Source organism: Nesoenas mayeri (assembly GCF_963082525.1).
Source record: "Nesoenas mayeri genome assembly, chromosome: 2".
Lineage (NCBI taxonomy): Eukaryota > Metazoa > Chordata > Aves > Columbiformes > Columbidae > Nesoenas > Nesoenas mayeri.
In genome coordinates, this window is record NC_137543.1 from 125,393,850 (window position 1) to 125,412,795 (window position 18,946).

The 18,946-nt window shown below is 35.7% G+C and overlaps 1 protein-coding gene across 1 annotated transcript in view; it reads right to left on the reverse strand.

The window, feature by feature from the left end:
- The window catches only part of KCNH8 (potassium voltage-gated channel subfamily H member 8), a gene marked incomplete at both ends in the record, with an annotated part of 188,164 nt that overhangs the window by 107,059 nt on the left and 62,159 nt on the right, over positions 1-18,946 (reverse strand). The window contains one exon of the mRNA XM_080339990.1: positions 15,618-15,851. Within this exon, the coding sequence (XP_080196116.1) occupies positions 15,618-15,851 (234 nt within the window). The remainder of the gene's footprint in view (positions 1-15,617; positions 15,852-18,946) is intronic.

The window sequence follows — 18,946 nt, forward strand, 5'->3', positions numbered from 1 at the left end:
ACGTCTGAAGCTTCCATGTTTACTACAGAATCATTCTACCTTAATCATCTGACTAGATACTCATTAAAATCTCTTGACAGACAACCTGATAGTCAGAGTATCATTCCACTAATTCAAAGACACTTAAACTAATCAGACATCAGACTTCGTATAGAAAAAGAATTAACTCACTGCATCTTACAGATGGTGAGATTTATAATGCCACACATCATCTGTAAAATTAATACTAGCTATCTTCGTTATTGTCTATAATGTTCATCTTGATAAGACTTAAGTTAGACAACACTGAGTTTGACAATATTTTTAATTCATGTCAATCTTTCTCTGCCCACACCTGCTACATAATTTTACTGCTTAAAATAAATGGTTATCATCACTGATTGTGTCACATGTCCTGTTTGCAAGGTAGGTTGTTCAATTAGAGTTTGTCATTAATGCAGACTACTCAGAACAGAAGATAAGGAATGTCTAGGTGCTGATAATACACTGGAAGTATGACAGGGATCTCAACAAACACCCAAGATCACAACCCCATCCATTCTAGGATAATTCTGCCCATTGCCAGTCTTTTGTGTTCAATTTAGGGGTATCAACATTAACTACCTCCACCCACCATCAGCCTATTTATATTATTTATAACATACAGAAGTACTGCTACAGCATTACTTTTTTAGTTTTACATTTCTTTTTTGGACACGTCTTTACACTTCCATAATTGTGCTCCTTCCAAACATACTTTTTTTGGCATTCATACACAAGCCACAAGTCTACTTTCATTCATAAAGCCAACAGGAATAGTTCTTTGGACCACGGCTGTCACAATTGACTGCTGCCAAGTGATCCACTGAACTTTAGAGGAATCCTTAGGAAGAGCAAGCAGATTAGTCACTTTCCACTCTATTCTCTTTCTTCTCAACTCTGCAGTCCTGAAAATTAAATGGATGCACTGAGCTCACAGTTCAGCTTTCTAATTTAAATTTTCAACTGGAAGTTCTCTGACTGCCTATTGAAGGCTGCAGGCAAGCATGGGATGACAAACAGCAGCTTTCCTTTTGAAGGACCACCATAGTTGAAGGTTCAAAAGTATGCCTCAAAAGGAATTAATCTAGTCCTCTCCTTCATGGTCAAAGTGTCCAAGAGGCAGACAGGCAGCTCTGATAACATTACTAGTTCAGTATTAAAATAATGCTTGCATTTAAGGTATTTTAAGAAGAGAAGGGGGAATTAGGAACACAAGGAAGGCTGGAGGAGAGAAAAGTCATAGGAAGAAGCAGACTAGCTTTATATTGAATTTAAATATTCACATTTTGAGATTGAAGACAGAGAAAGCAAAGAAGCACTTTTAAAAGAAGGTAGAACCGATGTCAGAAGCAAGATATTTCTGCTGTTCCTTTTCCCATATTAATTTTCTGTCCTTAATTAATTTTTGTACAGATTTAACTATTTTATCAAAACCTCTGGGAAAAACTGCTCAGTCCTGTTATTGTCAAAATGTTAGAGAGCCACCACTCTATCAATCTGAAGTGATGCATTCAAAGAGAATAAGTATTAAGCAATTTTACTTTCCTGCTTAAAAATGGAATCAGAGATCTCTACAGAAAACCATTATAACTCCTAAACTGGCCAAATGCTTCCTTGTAAAGTTACATTCTGCCCGGCTACATTCCAGCAGTAGTTTCAGTTGGACAAGAAATCACTCTCAGCTTCCTCATCAGCCATGTTCAAATAAACCTAACTCAGTTATGCTAAGCAGCACACCTGCTAATATTATCTGAAATGATAGATTTGTGGGTTTAAGGAAGACATTGTAACATGGTTCATCATTAGAAATAGAGACAAATCAATTTATACCTTGATGTTTTAATGCAATTACTCTTTTGTTTAATCGAAGCATATTTGAGTTCTTTGTAGGCGAACACTGGTTACTGAGATCATACCATGTCCTGTCATCATTTAATGTCATCTGTTTCTCATCAATCACATTTTCTCTCATTATCTGTCCTTGTTCTCCTCTTCTGCAAATATGCCTGAAAATATTTTAACTAAACTATGCAAGTAATGATAAAAAAAATGGCATGCACTACTACAGAAAACACATACCCAACACATGCACAGCCTACTTCTCTTCTGAAGAGATCCAGGCTAGTGCCCTGCAAGGTAGGGCTGTCAATCTTGGCATTACATATACACTCAATCTTCAAAAGCACTAAATTAAGCTGCTTGATTTGGTTTTTTATTGGTTTGTTGTTGTTGTTGTTGTGGGTTTTTTGTTTGGTTGGTGGTTTTGGGTTTTTTTTTTGTGTGTGTTTTTTGTTTGTTTGTTTTGTGTGGTTTCTTTGTTGGGTTTTTTTTTTTCCCTTGCTTGGTTGGTGGTGTTGGTTTTTTGCTTTTTGTTGCTGTTGTTGGTTGTGGTTTTCATTTGGTTGGTTTGTGGTTTTCACTTGTTTCTTTTTCTGTTCTTACTCTGTAAGAAGCAGATGAATATGAAGTACTCTTCAGGACTAGACGAGATGATCCAGTATTTTAGGTCAGGACAAGGTCAATATGTGCTTGCACTCTGTCAGGAACAGAAGTGTAATATCTTTCACCGTTGAGGAAAAAAATACACTGATCCAATGCACCAGTTACATAGCTATTACTGATAGCTGGCATCATATAACTCTGTAAGCCAAGGAACTTTCCACTCATAAAAAAAAGTAGTACCCTGTTTCGTTACAGTTTTTTTGAGTGCACTCATCTGTGAAACTAAAATTCCTTCCCTGCTTCAGATGGTGCATACAAGGGTTTTCTGTATTGTCAAGAGTTGTCTATCAAATACATTTCTTCTGGAGGTTATATGTATATATACACATGTACATATAAATATATAAATATAAATATATATATAAATATATATATTTGTGTGTATATATATATATATATAGGCTCTCTCTATTGCTCCAAGCCACCACTCTTGAAGAAACAGTCTAGTCTTCCTCTTGCATTATGAACTGATGTTTCAAAATATATTTTAATATCGTCAAGGCTTATAGAAGAACATCACAGGAAAGGAGAAAAAAAGACTAAATGAAGCATAATCTTATCACAAAGTAATTCAGTTATAGTCCACCTTTTTATATACATAAAAAAGAGAGTGCTTTATCATCACTGTCTCAACTACTCTTTCTGGTTTTCCTCACTTGGACAACTAGAAGTCTGTTCTCAGACTGATATCAAAACAAAGGTCAACAGACCAAAGAATTTGAAAGTGAGATTTTATAGAAAACCATGCCATCAGAATGCCAATAGCCTTCAGAGGGAAGCATTTCTTTCACCAGAAAATAAGGCCTACTTAAACCGAGGAACAGATTCAGACCATTAGGCCTATTGATCAACTATATGTACTCAGTGTACAGTAATATTTAATCTTTAGTTATGCCCACCCTAGACAATGATCAATGAAATACTCTTTGGTGGGTATTTAGGTATTGCAGAGGTATCATAATACAGAAATGGAATGGTATTATTGACAACCAGCTTATTTAGTTCTTTAATAAAATTATGAAATTCTGCATCCACTCCCTCAAAATTTTAATTGAGATTTTTCTGCAGTAACTATCTTCTTAGCCACACATATTACTATTATTTACTTAGAACCAGTGATAATGATGCAAAACTATGTACTTTTATTGCTCTAGGTAACCTGGGAGTAGTTTTATCCAGGAATACAAGCTTAGGTCTTCATTTTTTAGCCATGAGTGAACCGTCAAATTCCAGACCTTCTTGCTGCACCACCCTCCAGACAGACGCTGAACCAGCTTTTATTGCTCCTTCCATCACTCAAGGGCAGGAAATAACAAATGAACAAATTCCTGTGATTTATCTCTTCCTTTCTGTAGTGAGAAGAATAGGGATTAAGATGCAGAGCTCTTTCACAAAGCTCTGCATCTGCACATAACATATCAGACTAACCAAATGAAATCTTTGATAATCTAAGTACCTTAAGTTCAAGTACCCTAAAAAAAATATGAAGTGTAAATGTTTTACATATTAGATATATAAGTCTTGTGGCACAAAAAAATCCCTCTTCAAGTTAGAGTTATCATGATGTATATGCATAACAGGGCAGAATTAAGTTGCACAAGATATCATAAATTTGGCGCAGTTCTCTACATTCCAGTATATGACTTAATACACTCAATATTCTTTTAAGCAGAAGCAAAAGAAAACTTAAAAAAGATATATTAAAACACACCACTCTATTTCCAGGGATTTGTTATGTAAAAGACAAAAATATCTTCATATAACTGTAATAACTTGTCAATAAGGTTGATGATAAATCTTTAACATTACAACACAGCCTCTTTTACAGAGTTACTAATTCCTAGCAAAATAAACGTGCTGCTGGATACAGGAGAGAGAAGTTCTAGCTTGATCATTTCCACTTATCCACTGCAAAAAGTGTGAACTCCAAGACTGACAGATCAGGCTGCCAAAGATTTTGCCTGGGGAAACTAAACTGACTCTTTCATTAGCTCATTCAAAGATTTCTGGCATCATTGGTAACATTTGGTTTTGAATATTCTGTGGTTTCGACAAGATGTCAACATTTTGTTGAGGAGAGCAAAGTACAAAGAAGAAAACAATGCTTTAAAATTGCAACTGAACTAAACAGAAAAGGAATGGAGCTGGAAGAAAAAGTAAAGCTATAACTAGAGTAGTTTCTCTCTCATAAATAGCACATATTTGACAATGATCAATTAACACAGCTAATGTAAGGTTTTCCAGCTTTAAGCAAATAAGCCCCTCATTCTTCTCCATTATCTCTGCAGAAATCACATGTATGTATTAACAAAATCTGTCCATTTTTTCCTTGAATTCTGCTACTGTGGATGAGAGCCTGTGTGCTGTAAACAGGCGAGTGTCTTCGGCCTGATGATATTGCAAGAGAACTAACATGATCACACACAGGCTATCAGATAATTGACATACATCATCACTGATGGTTGTGCTGACACTTTCACAAGAGTCGTAAAGAATACTCTAGAACTTGTTGACCCAGATTCTGTGTGGCCAACACATCATGCTTGTATCCTGCAAGTAACTCTGCCTACAAGTTTTAACAGTCAATTCCAAAATGTCTTAAGCCAGAACACAATAGTATCCTAAGAACTTGGTAGAAGAAAGTTACAGTCCTGGGGAGTTGATTTAGAAACTTCCATTAAAAATATCCCTGTATCCCTCTACATATTCTATGGAGTACCATGTGAAATTATTCCAATCTATCACACCTTATCAGAGAATGTGCAAATACACCCTACATGTGTTTCCACTCTCTTTTTTGTGCCCCTGTGCTCTGCTCGCTCTACTGCCAGGTATGTCATTCTGCCCAGTGTGTCTGACTTGTTCTGCCACTACTGCTGTGATGGGAAGAGGGAAAGGAGACACTTTTCTGCACAACAATCTTCTATCCTTGCCTGTCCTTCAAACTACTCGTGTTAAGCAGACAGGGGCTTAACTTATCACCTCAAATTCTCCATTTATTGCTATGTGGACACAGACTGCCTCTGTAATGGCAGATCTTAGTTCAAGTGCATGACTTTTCCATCCTTAGTGTTCTTTACATTTTTTTTTATTTTATGCAACTTCTAGTACAGCCTGCAGTGCACATTTTAAGCAAACTGATTCATGGACTTCCGCACATCTACATTTGAGCTTAGTTTACTGAGCTCTGCTGTCTCTCTTTTAAATAACTCCATTATTTTTCCTATTTAATGAAATATCCTTTCAAAATCCTCTAGTTACACTTGAGTTTTCATTCAACAAAAACAGATAAGCTAAGCGATTCCTTTTAAAGTCATACGACATTCATTATCCTTATGTGTACTACTTACTTTTTGTCTGCTCTGATTTCCTTTTCCTATCTTCATCCAGATTAGAAAATAAAACTGCATTTTAGGAAATAAGTACTTCCCTGATGTAATACATTTGCCAGGTTACATTTATAACAAATCGCAAAATACACAGGATTATCTAAAAAACTCAGTGAAGTCAATGAAATGCATTCTATTTAAATGTAAAAGGCTTCAGAGCAGATTCATGAATATTAGCAGTCTGCAACTGAACTTTCCCTCCACCCCGAAGATCATTACTATGTCATGGTCATAATATTACAAAACTTTGAGCATTTGCCAGCTAACTCCTGTGAAAGTCCTATTTGAGGCAATCTATCTATTTATATAATTAAATATCCAACATCTATAGTTAAAGTGAGAAAAACAAAACAAACACCAAACAAAAAGCACAAGAATACCCACAAACAACAACAAACAAACAAAGTACTCTTTGAGTTTCAGAACCAGTTAGACTCAGTTCTTCCTGAGCAGTATAATCTTTACTTTCTTTCATTGAACTCTGCTTTTTTCATTACTTTGAGGTGAGCAATCCCAAAATGAGAAGTTTGCTTTCCCTTGATTACTGTATTTTTGAAATCTATTGTTAGAATTGTTTTTATAGCCTCCTATGGTACTTATTCCTTTTGGATTTTAAGAGCTCCTAATCCAACATATAAATGTAATCACAGTAGCAAATACAATTTCTCAGCCTACTGAGGGGTGTACTTTTGTGCCTTGGAAATAAGGCAAGAATTTTTTTTAAGTCAGTATGATCTCTTACATACATGTATGTATGTATGAGTGCATATATATTTACATATATATCTGAAAAAACGTATATTTATACACACTGTAAAAAATTTCAGTTTCTGCCTATAAGACACCTAATCTTTTCAAAATTGCATCTGATATTTTGACACCTGGGTGAGATGTACCCCACATTCATCTGAACACAACCATGTTCTCAAATAACATCACTGTGCTTTTAAGCTTACTATTTTATTCTCTTAAAAAGAACCTTCAAAGATGACAAAAATTTTCCTGTAAGTGAAAGCATAGCAATACCAAAACATATCACTACCACTTATAATTTTCCAATGTTCAGTTCACATAACAAGTGATAACAATATAAACAAAAATATTTTTATGCAAGATATTTTTGTGACCCTGATTCTGATGTCTCTGGCAGTGACAACCCCTGGAAACAGAAGGTCTGAAGTCTGCAGAATGGGAGGATTCTCACTGTTGGGAGAGGTGTTGGTCACAGCCTCATGCTTATTCATAAAGTTTTCAACAGACATCACATGGAGAAAGAAGAGATTCTGCTGGTTAGTTGTCCGTTTACATTGCAAAGCACCACTTCAGAAACTGATCATTTATTTTCCATTGCCTTTCCCATAAGGTTATGTTGGAGGAGTTTTTTGCTTAATAAGAATATCAGTGCCTCTATAGTTCATGTATATTATTTTAATTTCACCATTTATATTCACCAGCAAGTTTGACGATTTCCTATTGAGCCTGTGATTCAAGAACTTTAACCTGCATTTGACATGCTGCCCACTGGCACCTTTCTGGAAGGAAGGAGCTACAGGTGGGACCCTGTAGAAGGGGTCGAGTTGTAGATCTGGATTGATACCTCCATCCTGTCAGGTTTATGTTTTTTGTATAGAAGTATTTTGGGACAAACACTAAGGAATTACATAATGCCGTAGAGAGGATTAATCTTCCCAGTTCACCACTTGAATCCATGTGAGCACGTTCTAAACAGACCCTGAGCCTGCCAACTGAAAAGAACTACAGTAATCCCATCAGTTGTTGGTGGTAGGTTTTAACCTTTTAATTACTTAACTGCTCTATAAAGTCAGTCTGCTTTTGCAATTCCTCTAGCCAAATCAGTGAGAGGGTTTAATAGATAGTGCTAATGTGAGCCACCTTCTGCTCTTCCAAAAAAACCACGGAGATAATGCAAGAACTCATTGTAATTGTCAGTACAGGTGGTGGCAATTAGTCTGCACTGTGTTCCAGTACATGGATTTGTGGATCACGAACAAAAGAGGGAAATCTCAGCAGAAGAGAGGCAAGTAGTCATCAGGAGAACTTGTAATTTGATCTTTCTTTAACCAAAGAAGAGCCTAACTCATGGTGAAGCATAGTGACACAAGTCACCTTGGAGCTAACACTTGATTGGAAGCTCATAAAAGGTAGCCTATCAGCAGCCTCAGAGTGACCATAAAATTGGGAGAAAATTTGAAGAGAAAAGTGACTGGTTCGATGTAGTTCAAACATTCCACTGCAAAATAAATTTCTACATATCTTCCTAAAAATGGATGTATAAAAAGTAGAGTAATGAAATATAGCTTTAAAAAAACCCAAACCCAAACAAAACAAAAAACAAACAAACAAACAAAAAACCTTAAAGTGCATACAGGATTATTAACAGCCGTTCATATTAAGTGCAGCTGGAAACCCAGTGTGCCTGTGTTGGAAACATTTATCTGGAAGCAATGAAGAGCCCGTCACTTTGTGACAATGCAGTAAGCAGCAGGAAACTCTCATATGGATTTATTTACTTATCAGTGTGCTTCTAGGAGAACAAATCTTTTTTTCAGTGAATTACGCTTTTAATAAATTGTGTTGCTATTGAAAGCCATCAGCCAATGTCACCATAAGTGTCACCAAAACAAAGTCTCAGCACTGTCAGTTAGTAAGCAGTAGTCTTGTTGAAGCCTCATCAAATTACAGAAAAAAAACTCAGATGTTTTAGATCACATTGCACAGAAAGAATTTTACTGCCTTTTTTTTTTTTGCCTTCTAACTGAAGTTCACCCCTTGTTTCTTGTCCTCACAGGCTTTCAATGACTACTTCACCTGAAACTCCCCAGAGCCGTCTGCCCCATCTTTCTCTTCTGCTGCAGAAGCTGGAACTGTCTCGAAAACACCTGTACACTTCAAGGCTACATATTACCTTTCATCAGAGGCTATGGGTCAATCAAGCAAAGTGTTTGGACAGAAAAAGAGGCCAAAATTTCTTTTTATGTTGTGAAACAGGGGAAAATAATGGCATGCCTTCTGTCTACATCCACAACTATATTCCTTTTTAAGAGAAAGACTTTTCAAAGATTAGTGAAACTTCCTAATGCTTACAGAGCTATATGGAAGGGGAGAAAAAAAAAAAAAAAAAAAAGAAAAAAAAAAAGAAAGGAAAAAAGGAAAAAGAAGATGATGCTTTTATAAAGATACAAATTATTGTTTATGGCTCATGTTACTGCAATTAGATATTACCATCAGATTAATTTTTCAGTATTGCTTGTTCTTTTTATTCCCCTCCTCCTATATTTTGTAGTATAATTTAGATAATGTGAGCAAACCAACCACAAAAGCTTTTTAGCTTTCTTATTTTTAAGGCCACGTTTTTAAGGCAGAGGAGCAGTGGAACAATAGTGAGGTCATGTTGCTATGAACTATCCTTCCAAGCAACTTGTCAAGAGACTTCATCTACGGTAATAACTAGACATCACTAGAAAAATCGATGCTTCTGTACAAAATTTTTTTTCTATTTTTTTCCAATTACAAAATTCTAATAAATGCCTCTTCTCTAACTTCTGGATTTAACATTTCCCAAACACATGGTGGATTTCAGAAGATTTGTTGAAACAGGGAGTCAGTTCATATTGAAAAGGTACCATACAACTCCTGTGTTTCAAAATGCCACAGGATATTTTCAGAAAACAAGTAGGTTTTTAAACATCTTGATGGAAAAAAGGTATATCATTTCTGCAGTGAGCAAAATACTTTTTGTAGAGTAGGAAAGCTTTAAGAAAACTTAATTTTGTTTCATTTTAAAGGAAGTAAATTTTCTTTACCTTTTTTTGTAATTAATTAAATCTTCTATAATTTGAAGATTAAACTCCTAATCTTAAAAAAAGCTTTCTTTGTTTACTTAATGCAAGTTACACATTTACTGCAAATGATGTAACACAATCTTTGTTATCCTGTAGCCATGCTATTCAACTGCAACCATGGCAGAGGCAATAGATGATGTCTCTTGGCTTGAGACATATTTCATTTGTCTGTGGCTGTCATTGCTGCTGACATGAAAACATTGTTACACCTAGACTTAAAATTACCTTTTGTCTGATAGTATCGCCTAACATAGTAAGAGTCTCTTTCACCTTTTCTCCACTCATATGAAGTAATGTAATACCTTGGTCCTGACCTTCTAGGTAAGGATTCAAAGTTATTAAAACACATGTTCTCCTACACTGATGAGAAGAGCCAAAATACCTTGATATAATCATATGACTCTTAAAATTAACATACTCAAGCAACCAAACAAAAAATCCCCAAACAAAACAACAAACAACATCAATCACTCAATAACCCCTCCAAAAACAAACAACAAAACCCCTTACAAACCAAACCAAACCCATACCTGCATCCTGCCTGCCTTTACCAAATCTTCTTGGGCCAAGAACTACAAGGCACATGCCTAAGACACCTCAGAAAGAGTTTAAACCAGTTTATGTGTAGAAGATAAGAAGGCACCCCTTGAGTCCCTGTGGTCTATCACATACAAAGCAAGCTCTGCTTAGAGCTAAGTCTTAAGGCAACTTGTAACGATGGTCCCAGCAACACCCACTCACTCCAGTCCTCTTACAACAGGGATCTTTCGTTGTTCACAGAAGCCTGCACAAACATGCCTTTTGCTGTGGTGCGCAGATACAATGAATACCAAGATGAAGCCCCTCAAATATCCATAAATCAGAAGTGGCTATTGCTGATTACATAGCATTTCACACAATTTACATTTACATAGAAAGAGGCCAATTTCCTTATGATGAAGGAAGGTTGTAGAACTACCGCTGGTCTTAAGAAGGTGTGTGTAAGAACAGATCTCTTTAAATACCACAAAATCAGTTTTGAGACATAGAAAATGAGTCTGATGGGATCATAAGGGAACCAACGTATGACCTTGGAGAGCTTAGACTTGACTAAGTAAATCATTATAGGGTTTATTGTAGTATCCTCTTAGGCTGCAACAGAAATGGAAAAAATCCACAATGCTACTTGTTTGTAGTTCAGTCTGGGGGGTTGCAAATACCTTATTTAACTACATGTACTTGCTGTTGATAAATTTCTGCAGTGGTCTGGCAAGGAGAAAAAGAAGGGTTGGTGTAAACATAGTTCCTCAGCATAGTGTCCATCTGCTTTTAGATGACTCAAAGAAAGAGATCCAGTGAGCAAGTTATTTTCTCATAACTCATTTGAATTCAAAAAGGTTAGTTTGCATTCAATTGTCATAACTGACAACTTAATTTGTTGCACATGTTTTGAAGAAAGCACAGAATTAATAAAAGAAAAAATAATTTAAAAACTCAGCTCCTAAGCTATATAATTTTAAAACTTTCTGAAGAAATCAGCAATCATAAAAATCCCTGTCTTTTAATAGTTTCCTTTTCTGTTTGTCTTCAATAACCCTATACAGCTCTGATGAATAAAAAGTTAGAAACTGAATGGAGAATCAAACCAAATACTGAAACTATGATGAAAAGTGTATTTTGAGTGAGATTTTTAAAAGGCATTTCTTTCTGAACTTGTTGTTGTTAGTGTCACAGTTCTAATACTGCTCTGTGCTAACATGGCAGAAAATATCCTGGATGAGAAGGTACAGCCAGTTTATCCTATGCCAAGGATTTAGCAAAATGCCAACAGGAAAACATACACAGAGAAAAGTTCCTAATCATTCCACTTCTAGTCATTCCAGGAGGATTGTTTTCTAGTTTGTTGAGAGTACAACAGTTATCACCCTCCTGCTAAGATCCAAATCCAAATGACAAAGAAAATGAAATCCTGCATTTCATCCCACAGACAGGTAATCCATTTTACTCATCTCCCTACCCAACTCCTTGCACGCCACTCTTACTTGCTGCAGTGTCAATTCGGAGCAGTTTGGAACTTCCATGAAATTGTATGTGAGTTGCTGGAGTTGCTTTAGTTATAACAATCATTCCTTTAACTAACAGTTACTGAGTATAAGTGCTATGTGAACTCTTAAACGATGGTTAAGTAACTGTGAAAGGCCCCATGTTCAAGCTTATTCAGATCAAAACTAGTATGAGCTTTAAGTCCCAGGCTTGAATCACTACTTGTTTAGAATGAACAGCCTATTTTAATGATAAAAAACAATATCAGTTTTAAACTGAGTTTAAATCAAATACAAAATACTGAAAAATGTGGCAACTAAGAAATGAACCTAAATTTAATTTTGGAAGCTTGAATTTCTGTCTCAGAAGAGGAGACAAATATGGGGGTGGCGGGGGGCAGAGAGGAGGAATATTATTTACAGATTTCTAGGTTCTACATTTTAGATCAAATCCAGAAGAAGAAACCAAGAATAAGTTATTATGTTCATATATCTATTTCCCTCATAGTCATTTCTCATCATAAATTTGTACTCATTATTAAGCTTTTAAGAAGTATGTTAAGGACATACTCTGTGATCTCAGAGTTATCCCTGAAGCTGAACTTCTATACCTGAAGTTATCCCTGAAATTGTACATTTGGTCTTGTAGCTAGGACTACAGAGCAAGGCTGTACCTCTAAATATTGGACTAAAGCCAGATATCTAGTTTCACTTTGATACTCCAAGGTCCTAACAAGACACTGAAATGTAACCCTATGACAACTAGACATTGCTAGTTACTTGTCTTTCATTGAGCTAAGTTCTTGGCATTACAATGGGCAGTAGCCCAACTGACAATTATTTTCAACATCAGATAAGCCTGGAGGTATTTATGCAGTCAGCCTCACTTCTGTTCCTGGCAAAATTATGGAGAAGATTGTTCTGGGAGGTATTGAAAAACATCTGAATGACAACACAGTCATTGGTCACAAGCAGCATGTGTTCATGAGGGGCAAGTCTTGCTTGTTCTATGACAAGGTTACCCACTTAGCTGACCAAGGGAAGCCTGTCAATGTGATCTTTTCGGTTTTCAGTAAAGCCTTTGGTGCTGTCACTCACAGTATTCTCCTGGACAAGATGTCCAGCACACAGCTCGGTAAGCACACAATGCAGTGGGTGAGCGATTGGCTGATGGGCCAGGCTCAAATGGTTCTAGTAAATGGGGTTATGTAGAGCTGGTGACCAGTCACTAGTGGGGTTCTGCAGGGATCCATCTTAGGGCCAGCACTCTTCAATGTCTTTAATAAGTGACTTAGATCCAGGACTTCAGGAATTACTAAGTTTGCAAATAACACAACCGTGAGGAGCTACCAACACTCTTGAGGGCAGAAAGGCCCTGCAGAGGGAACTGGACAAACTGGAGAACTGGACAATCACCAACTACATGAAGTTCAACAAGAGCAAGTTGAAGGCAAGTTGAACACAGGCCAACAGTGTGCCCTGGCAGCCAAGAGGACCAACTGTGTCTTGGGGTGCATCAAGCACAGCATTGCCAGCTGGATGAGGGAGGTGATTGTCCCACTCTGCTCTGCACTGGTGCAGCCTCACCTGGAGCTCTGTGTGCAATTCTGGGCACCACAGGATAAAAAAAGATATAAAGCTGCTAGAGAGTGTCCAGAAGATGGCTATGAAGTTGGTGAAGGGTTTGGAGGGGAAGCTGTATGAGGAGTGGTTAAAGTGGCTTGGTTTGTTCAGCCTGGAGAAGAGAAGACTAAGGGGAGATCTCATTGCAGTCTACAGCTTACTCACAAAAAGGATGAGAAAGGGTAAGTACTGATCTCTTCTCTTTGGTGACCAATGACAGAACCCCAGGTAATGGCATGAAGATGTCACAGGGGAGGTTTAAGTTGGACATTAGGAAAAGGTTCTTCACCCAGAGGGTGGTGGAGCACTGGAACAGGCTCCCCAGGGAGGCAGTCGCAGCCTCAAGCCTGTGTTCAAGAAGAGACTGAACAACTCCCTCAGACACATGGTGTGAACTGTGGGGTTGGACTCTATGATCCTTGTGGGTCCCTTCCAACGAAGGACATTCTATGATTCAGGACCATTATTCCCAAAGTTCTTGTGTCTTAAAATATTTTAAAAACATGTTTCTGCAACAAGGCCTTTTTTTTTTTTTTTTTCCCCTGCCAATGTTGACTAAACTCAACTGCTTTAGAAGTTCAATTTCTCTTCTAAAAAAAACCCCAAAACACATCAAATCCAAAACATGTAGCTAAAATGGATGATTTATGAAATTTGATGCCCACACTTTGTAGCTCTGCTGAAAAAAATAAGGCTAGTTTTTAAGATTTTTTTTTTAGTTTTATTCAAGAACAGTCTCATGTTATTTTAATACCTATTCATTTCTGTTTCCCAATAGTACAGGAATACATGAAAATGAAAAATATAATAGGTAGTCTGGGAAATTTATTCATACTCAGAAAATGCCTTGAAATGGCTTCCAGTCAAATTATACACAGGGATGCAAGTAAGAGGTTATTGTGGGAATTCTTTCATCCTAAACAATTTCTCTATATCTATTTATCTGTGGTTCAGCTAAATCATTGATAAGCAAACTGATCTGAAATTTTTCTTTCTGCCTGTATTAATCATACCTGTTATACATTTGAAGCACCTCTTCAAAGTGAAAAGGAATCACAATTTATCATTCAGGACCAAGCAATGAAATGAATATGTTAGCTTTGCATCTTTCATTTAGATTAATTGAAATCTCTTCTCACTGTGCCCACTCATCACTATACAATACTGGAGAAAAACAGTTCTTATTTTTCTCGATTAAGATTATTTTTCCATACATACAGACATGATTTACAAATTTGAAACTACTTTATTCAAACAACCTTCCTGAAACATGAGTTCAAGGTACTATAGGAATCCCTTCTAACTGCTAAAAAACAACAACAACCACACCTAGAAAGATAAGAGAAGGAAGATTTTAGCAGTATCTTCAGAATGACTTCAAAATTTCATACTGTGAAAAACAGCAGTCATCAATACAAGCCAGCTAAGCAACATTTCTCTCTTTTGTCCAAGCGAGGGAAAGTAAAGCTGCCTTCTCTTAACACCCTAAATCATTGACTATCTTGTCAATATGTCCCTTTTACTCTCAAAAAATAACTTTTAAAAATATTTAATGCAACAGGAATAATACTCAAGGGGAAAATGTTTCATTAGCAGAGACATAAAAAGGATCTATGAGGAAAGCACATAAGCTAAATATATGCCTAGGAATTCTAGCCTGATATAAATGAAACAAGCTGATGAGTATGTATTGTAGGATACTTTCTTCCCTTGCTCCCTCATCTTGACTATGAAATTATAAATGCCTGATCATAGGAGTGAAAGCTTTGGCAGTGCAATGTAAAATTTAGTGAAGTCATAACTAAGTATAAATTTTATAGTAGTTATAGTTTCTGAAAATCATTATTATTGCATTCAACCACTGTCTTCCTTATGGTGATTATTAATATCAATGTTTGAATTACAGTTTCAGCAATCAGGGGTAACTATTTCAGTGTCAGTGCAGATAGCACAGTATCTCACAATACAGCTTAAGACCCCGAATTTCTTCTATGCAGCTTTGTAACTTGTATAGTTATATAAAATCAGTAGCGCTAATATAAACGTAATCTCAATGTGTACCCAGCTGTCTTTATTGAAACCTATTACTCTGGGCCTGACTATAGGCATATAAAATCATTACACAGAAATGCATACTGTATATTATATGCATTAATATTTATTCTTTGAGGCTAAGAAAATGGGAAAGAAAAACTTACCATTCTTCTTATAGAACATGATTTCTCCCTTGAATTCTACCTTTTCCTCCAATGATTTCTCAATTTGAAGAATCATCTGCTCATTTGTTTCACCACCAAGTAAAAATTTACAGCTGCAGCTCTTCTGCATGACTTCAGTTCGTGCAAATCCAGCAAGCTCACAGAAGCCATCTGAGCAGTAAACAATAGGGAATCCTTTAGCCACCTGAGCATTTGCAAGGATGAAGTTACTATCTGTAGAAGAACACAAAAGGAAAAATTGAATTACAGTCTGAATTCTGTATCATTCAACATAATACTTCCTTTAGCTTCATAGGAAGGCACAACTGGGTGTACATTTAAAAACAAAGTCCCAATTGCCTGCAAACAAGAATGCAACTTCTGTTTTTAGATCATTAATCTGAAATGAAACCAAGTCTAAGTCTCCACAGAACACCTTCGTATGATGGGTCCTCATGGCTACATACAGCTTACCTCATTACAGCCTAAAGAATTATTTACCAAAAATGCCTCTGGGATGGATGTTAGCACAATAAAACAACCAATTGAGCAAAGACTGCTGATGAACACAAAAGTCTTCAAGAAATTTCAAAGATGCTATATTATGCTGCCACTTAGACTCCTCTGCAGTCTCAACAGGCACAACTATGTCATAAGAAAGGTCAACCTCTGTATGCTCTTAATAAGCTAAAGGTGATATTTGTCAACAATCAAATGCATTTATTTTATATAATTTTGCAAGGGAATCCTTAAAAGTAGAGTTGAGGGACATTCTGGGGCTACATGGAACATGGAATTATTTGTCTTTTTATTTATTTATTTATTAGTGTGTGGGAAAAACAATTCATTCAAAAGCACTCTCAGCTGCCTTCCAGAGCCCCACTGTATTTCGGTATGAAAGAAGTACATGAAAGATTTACCACCATGTTTTAACTTAATGTGCTTTATATTTTTTCAGTGTATTTAAGATGCAACTAACATGTATGATAAAGTCAAGAACAGTATATCAAGATGGACATCAGTCAACAGAAAATGATCTTCTAATTTGAATTCAAATCTTTGGAAAGTCTTGTCACCTAATAGCTCTTTTCTATCCCTTGCTAAAATGTCTTTGTAACTTTTGTGCCTTAAACTCTCACCTTCAGGTTGCATCAACAGCTCTAGCACTTTACGGTCTTTTTAACTTAGCATCAAGATTCCTTCCAGATAATTTATGAAGTTCTCATACCATTTTTCTTGCCTATGTTTCCTTACCTTGAAGTGAAAAAGTAAACAAATAAAAAAGTTGATGGGAAGAATCTGTCTACATTTCACATTGAGGGAAGAAAAATATTTTTTTGCCAATGCTTATTAAGGAATGTTTACCTTACAGCTTGCTAGAGGGAGCTTAGGAGCAGTCTAGTCCCAAGACTAGACCTCTCATGTGTGTGTATTAATGGAAAAATAGTATTAACTAACTCAGAACCCCTTGAAAAATATTCATAAATTTAAAGAAAAAAAAAATGAACTATTTTCATGGAAAACTCAGGTTGATATGCCTAATCCCCATATAATGATATATTATTAATAAATGTGGAAGGTAGGTATAGAATTAATAAACTAAAAATGAAAAAAAACACCAAGGTTTGGTTTAACCTTAACTGTGACACAAGTTCTACAACTACGAAATTCCAACAATTTCAGCTATATTAGTCTTTATTTATCCCAGAGATAAACTACTATGGTTGATATTGTTAAGATCTCAGTATTTTAAAGACAATCCTGAGGTTTTTATATAATCAATTTGCTCTTAAGATTTTGCTTCAGTTACTCACCTTTTGCTTCAGTCTCATTAAAGTCTTTCAATAAATGATTGCTATATTAAAACAGACTTTTCTCCTTTACCAAATAATGCGATTTAAAAAATGTATTCTGGTTCAGTGCAGTGCTTGACTTAGTCTGTCATTTTTATTTGTCTAACTAGGGAATAAGTATCATTACCATTCATGCACTGACATACTGCTCCCCCTGTCAACACAAAACTAAATCCCAACACTGTCAAAAGAATTAAAATCATATGCTTGCAGTGCAGTTTAATGATGGTGTTACAGTGTTAAGACCTGCAGATCATACATTCCAAATGCATCTGTAGCTATCAAATTAATTTACTCCTGGGTTTCTTATTGTTTAAGATATAATTATGTGATGTAAAGACATTTTTTTTTTTTTTTTTTTTTTAATTCTAATAGTTGTGAATTGCATAAGGCAGAATATAAAACACTGAAAGGACAGAAAGGGCAGGGAGGATGTTCTCAGAGTGCAGGAGTGTTTGAATATCATTATGAACAGGAATACACTAGTTTACCAAGCATATAATGATTTTATGGAAAATTTAAGATGGCCAAACTCTGCTGTCATTTACATCAAAATAAGCTGAAAGAAAATACAACCAGAATTATATTTTCTGTTTTTCTGGAGCTTGAAGTTTAAATCAAATGATGAAAGATATGCCTGCAATCTCAAATTAATAGACTAAAAGACACATTTAAATAATTTATTGAAAAAATTGCTTTAATGTTTAAGGATCAAGCAACAAAATTTTGCCCAACAATCATTTGTTTCATTAAATTCTTCAGTAATACTTATTAAGTGATAACTAACAATTCCCTATTATACAGAGTAAATTAAAAAAAAAATCTTTAAATATTCTACTTAAAAGTTTCTTTACTTCTATAATTTACTTTCATAGATTGGAGTCTTTAACATCACTTGCTATTCCTAGTGCGCATAAAGCACCACAAAATATTTCAAAAAATAGGAACCAAAGGTGAAATGGATATCATTCAGGCCTTAATGTGACACAAATAACAACCTCAGAATTTATTTCTGTGATCTTCAATAATAGCTACCTAGATATTAAAATCAAGAGTAGGAAGAATGACATTTTATTCAGTATAATTTATTAGAAACCTATGGACAGCACTTTCGCATATCTTTGAACTTACAGCAGGATTGTTGCAATGAGTGACAATTTTATTAGTTTGTATATTTTGTCATATCTTTGTGTAGATGGAGATACTTCCAATTTGTCAATGCTTATGAAGGGATAATAATAAATAAGAATAATAATAAAAGAATATGTTGAATTCCATATTGTTCTTTCAGCACATCAGTCTGCATATTCAGTCATTTTATTAAGGATGGTTGATAGTACTAGATTACTGGTGTTGTAGGAAAATAGGAAATTTGGATTTTAGGCCTGTATCAGTGTTATAAGCTGTGCTGCTAAAGCTGCAAGCCTCAGCTTGTCCCCTGTATAGCCCTTGCCCAGAACCACAAGCGTGGTTACC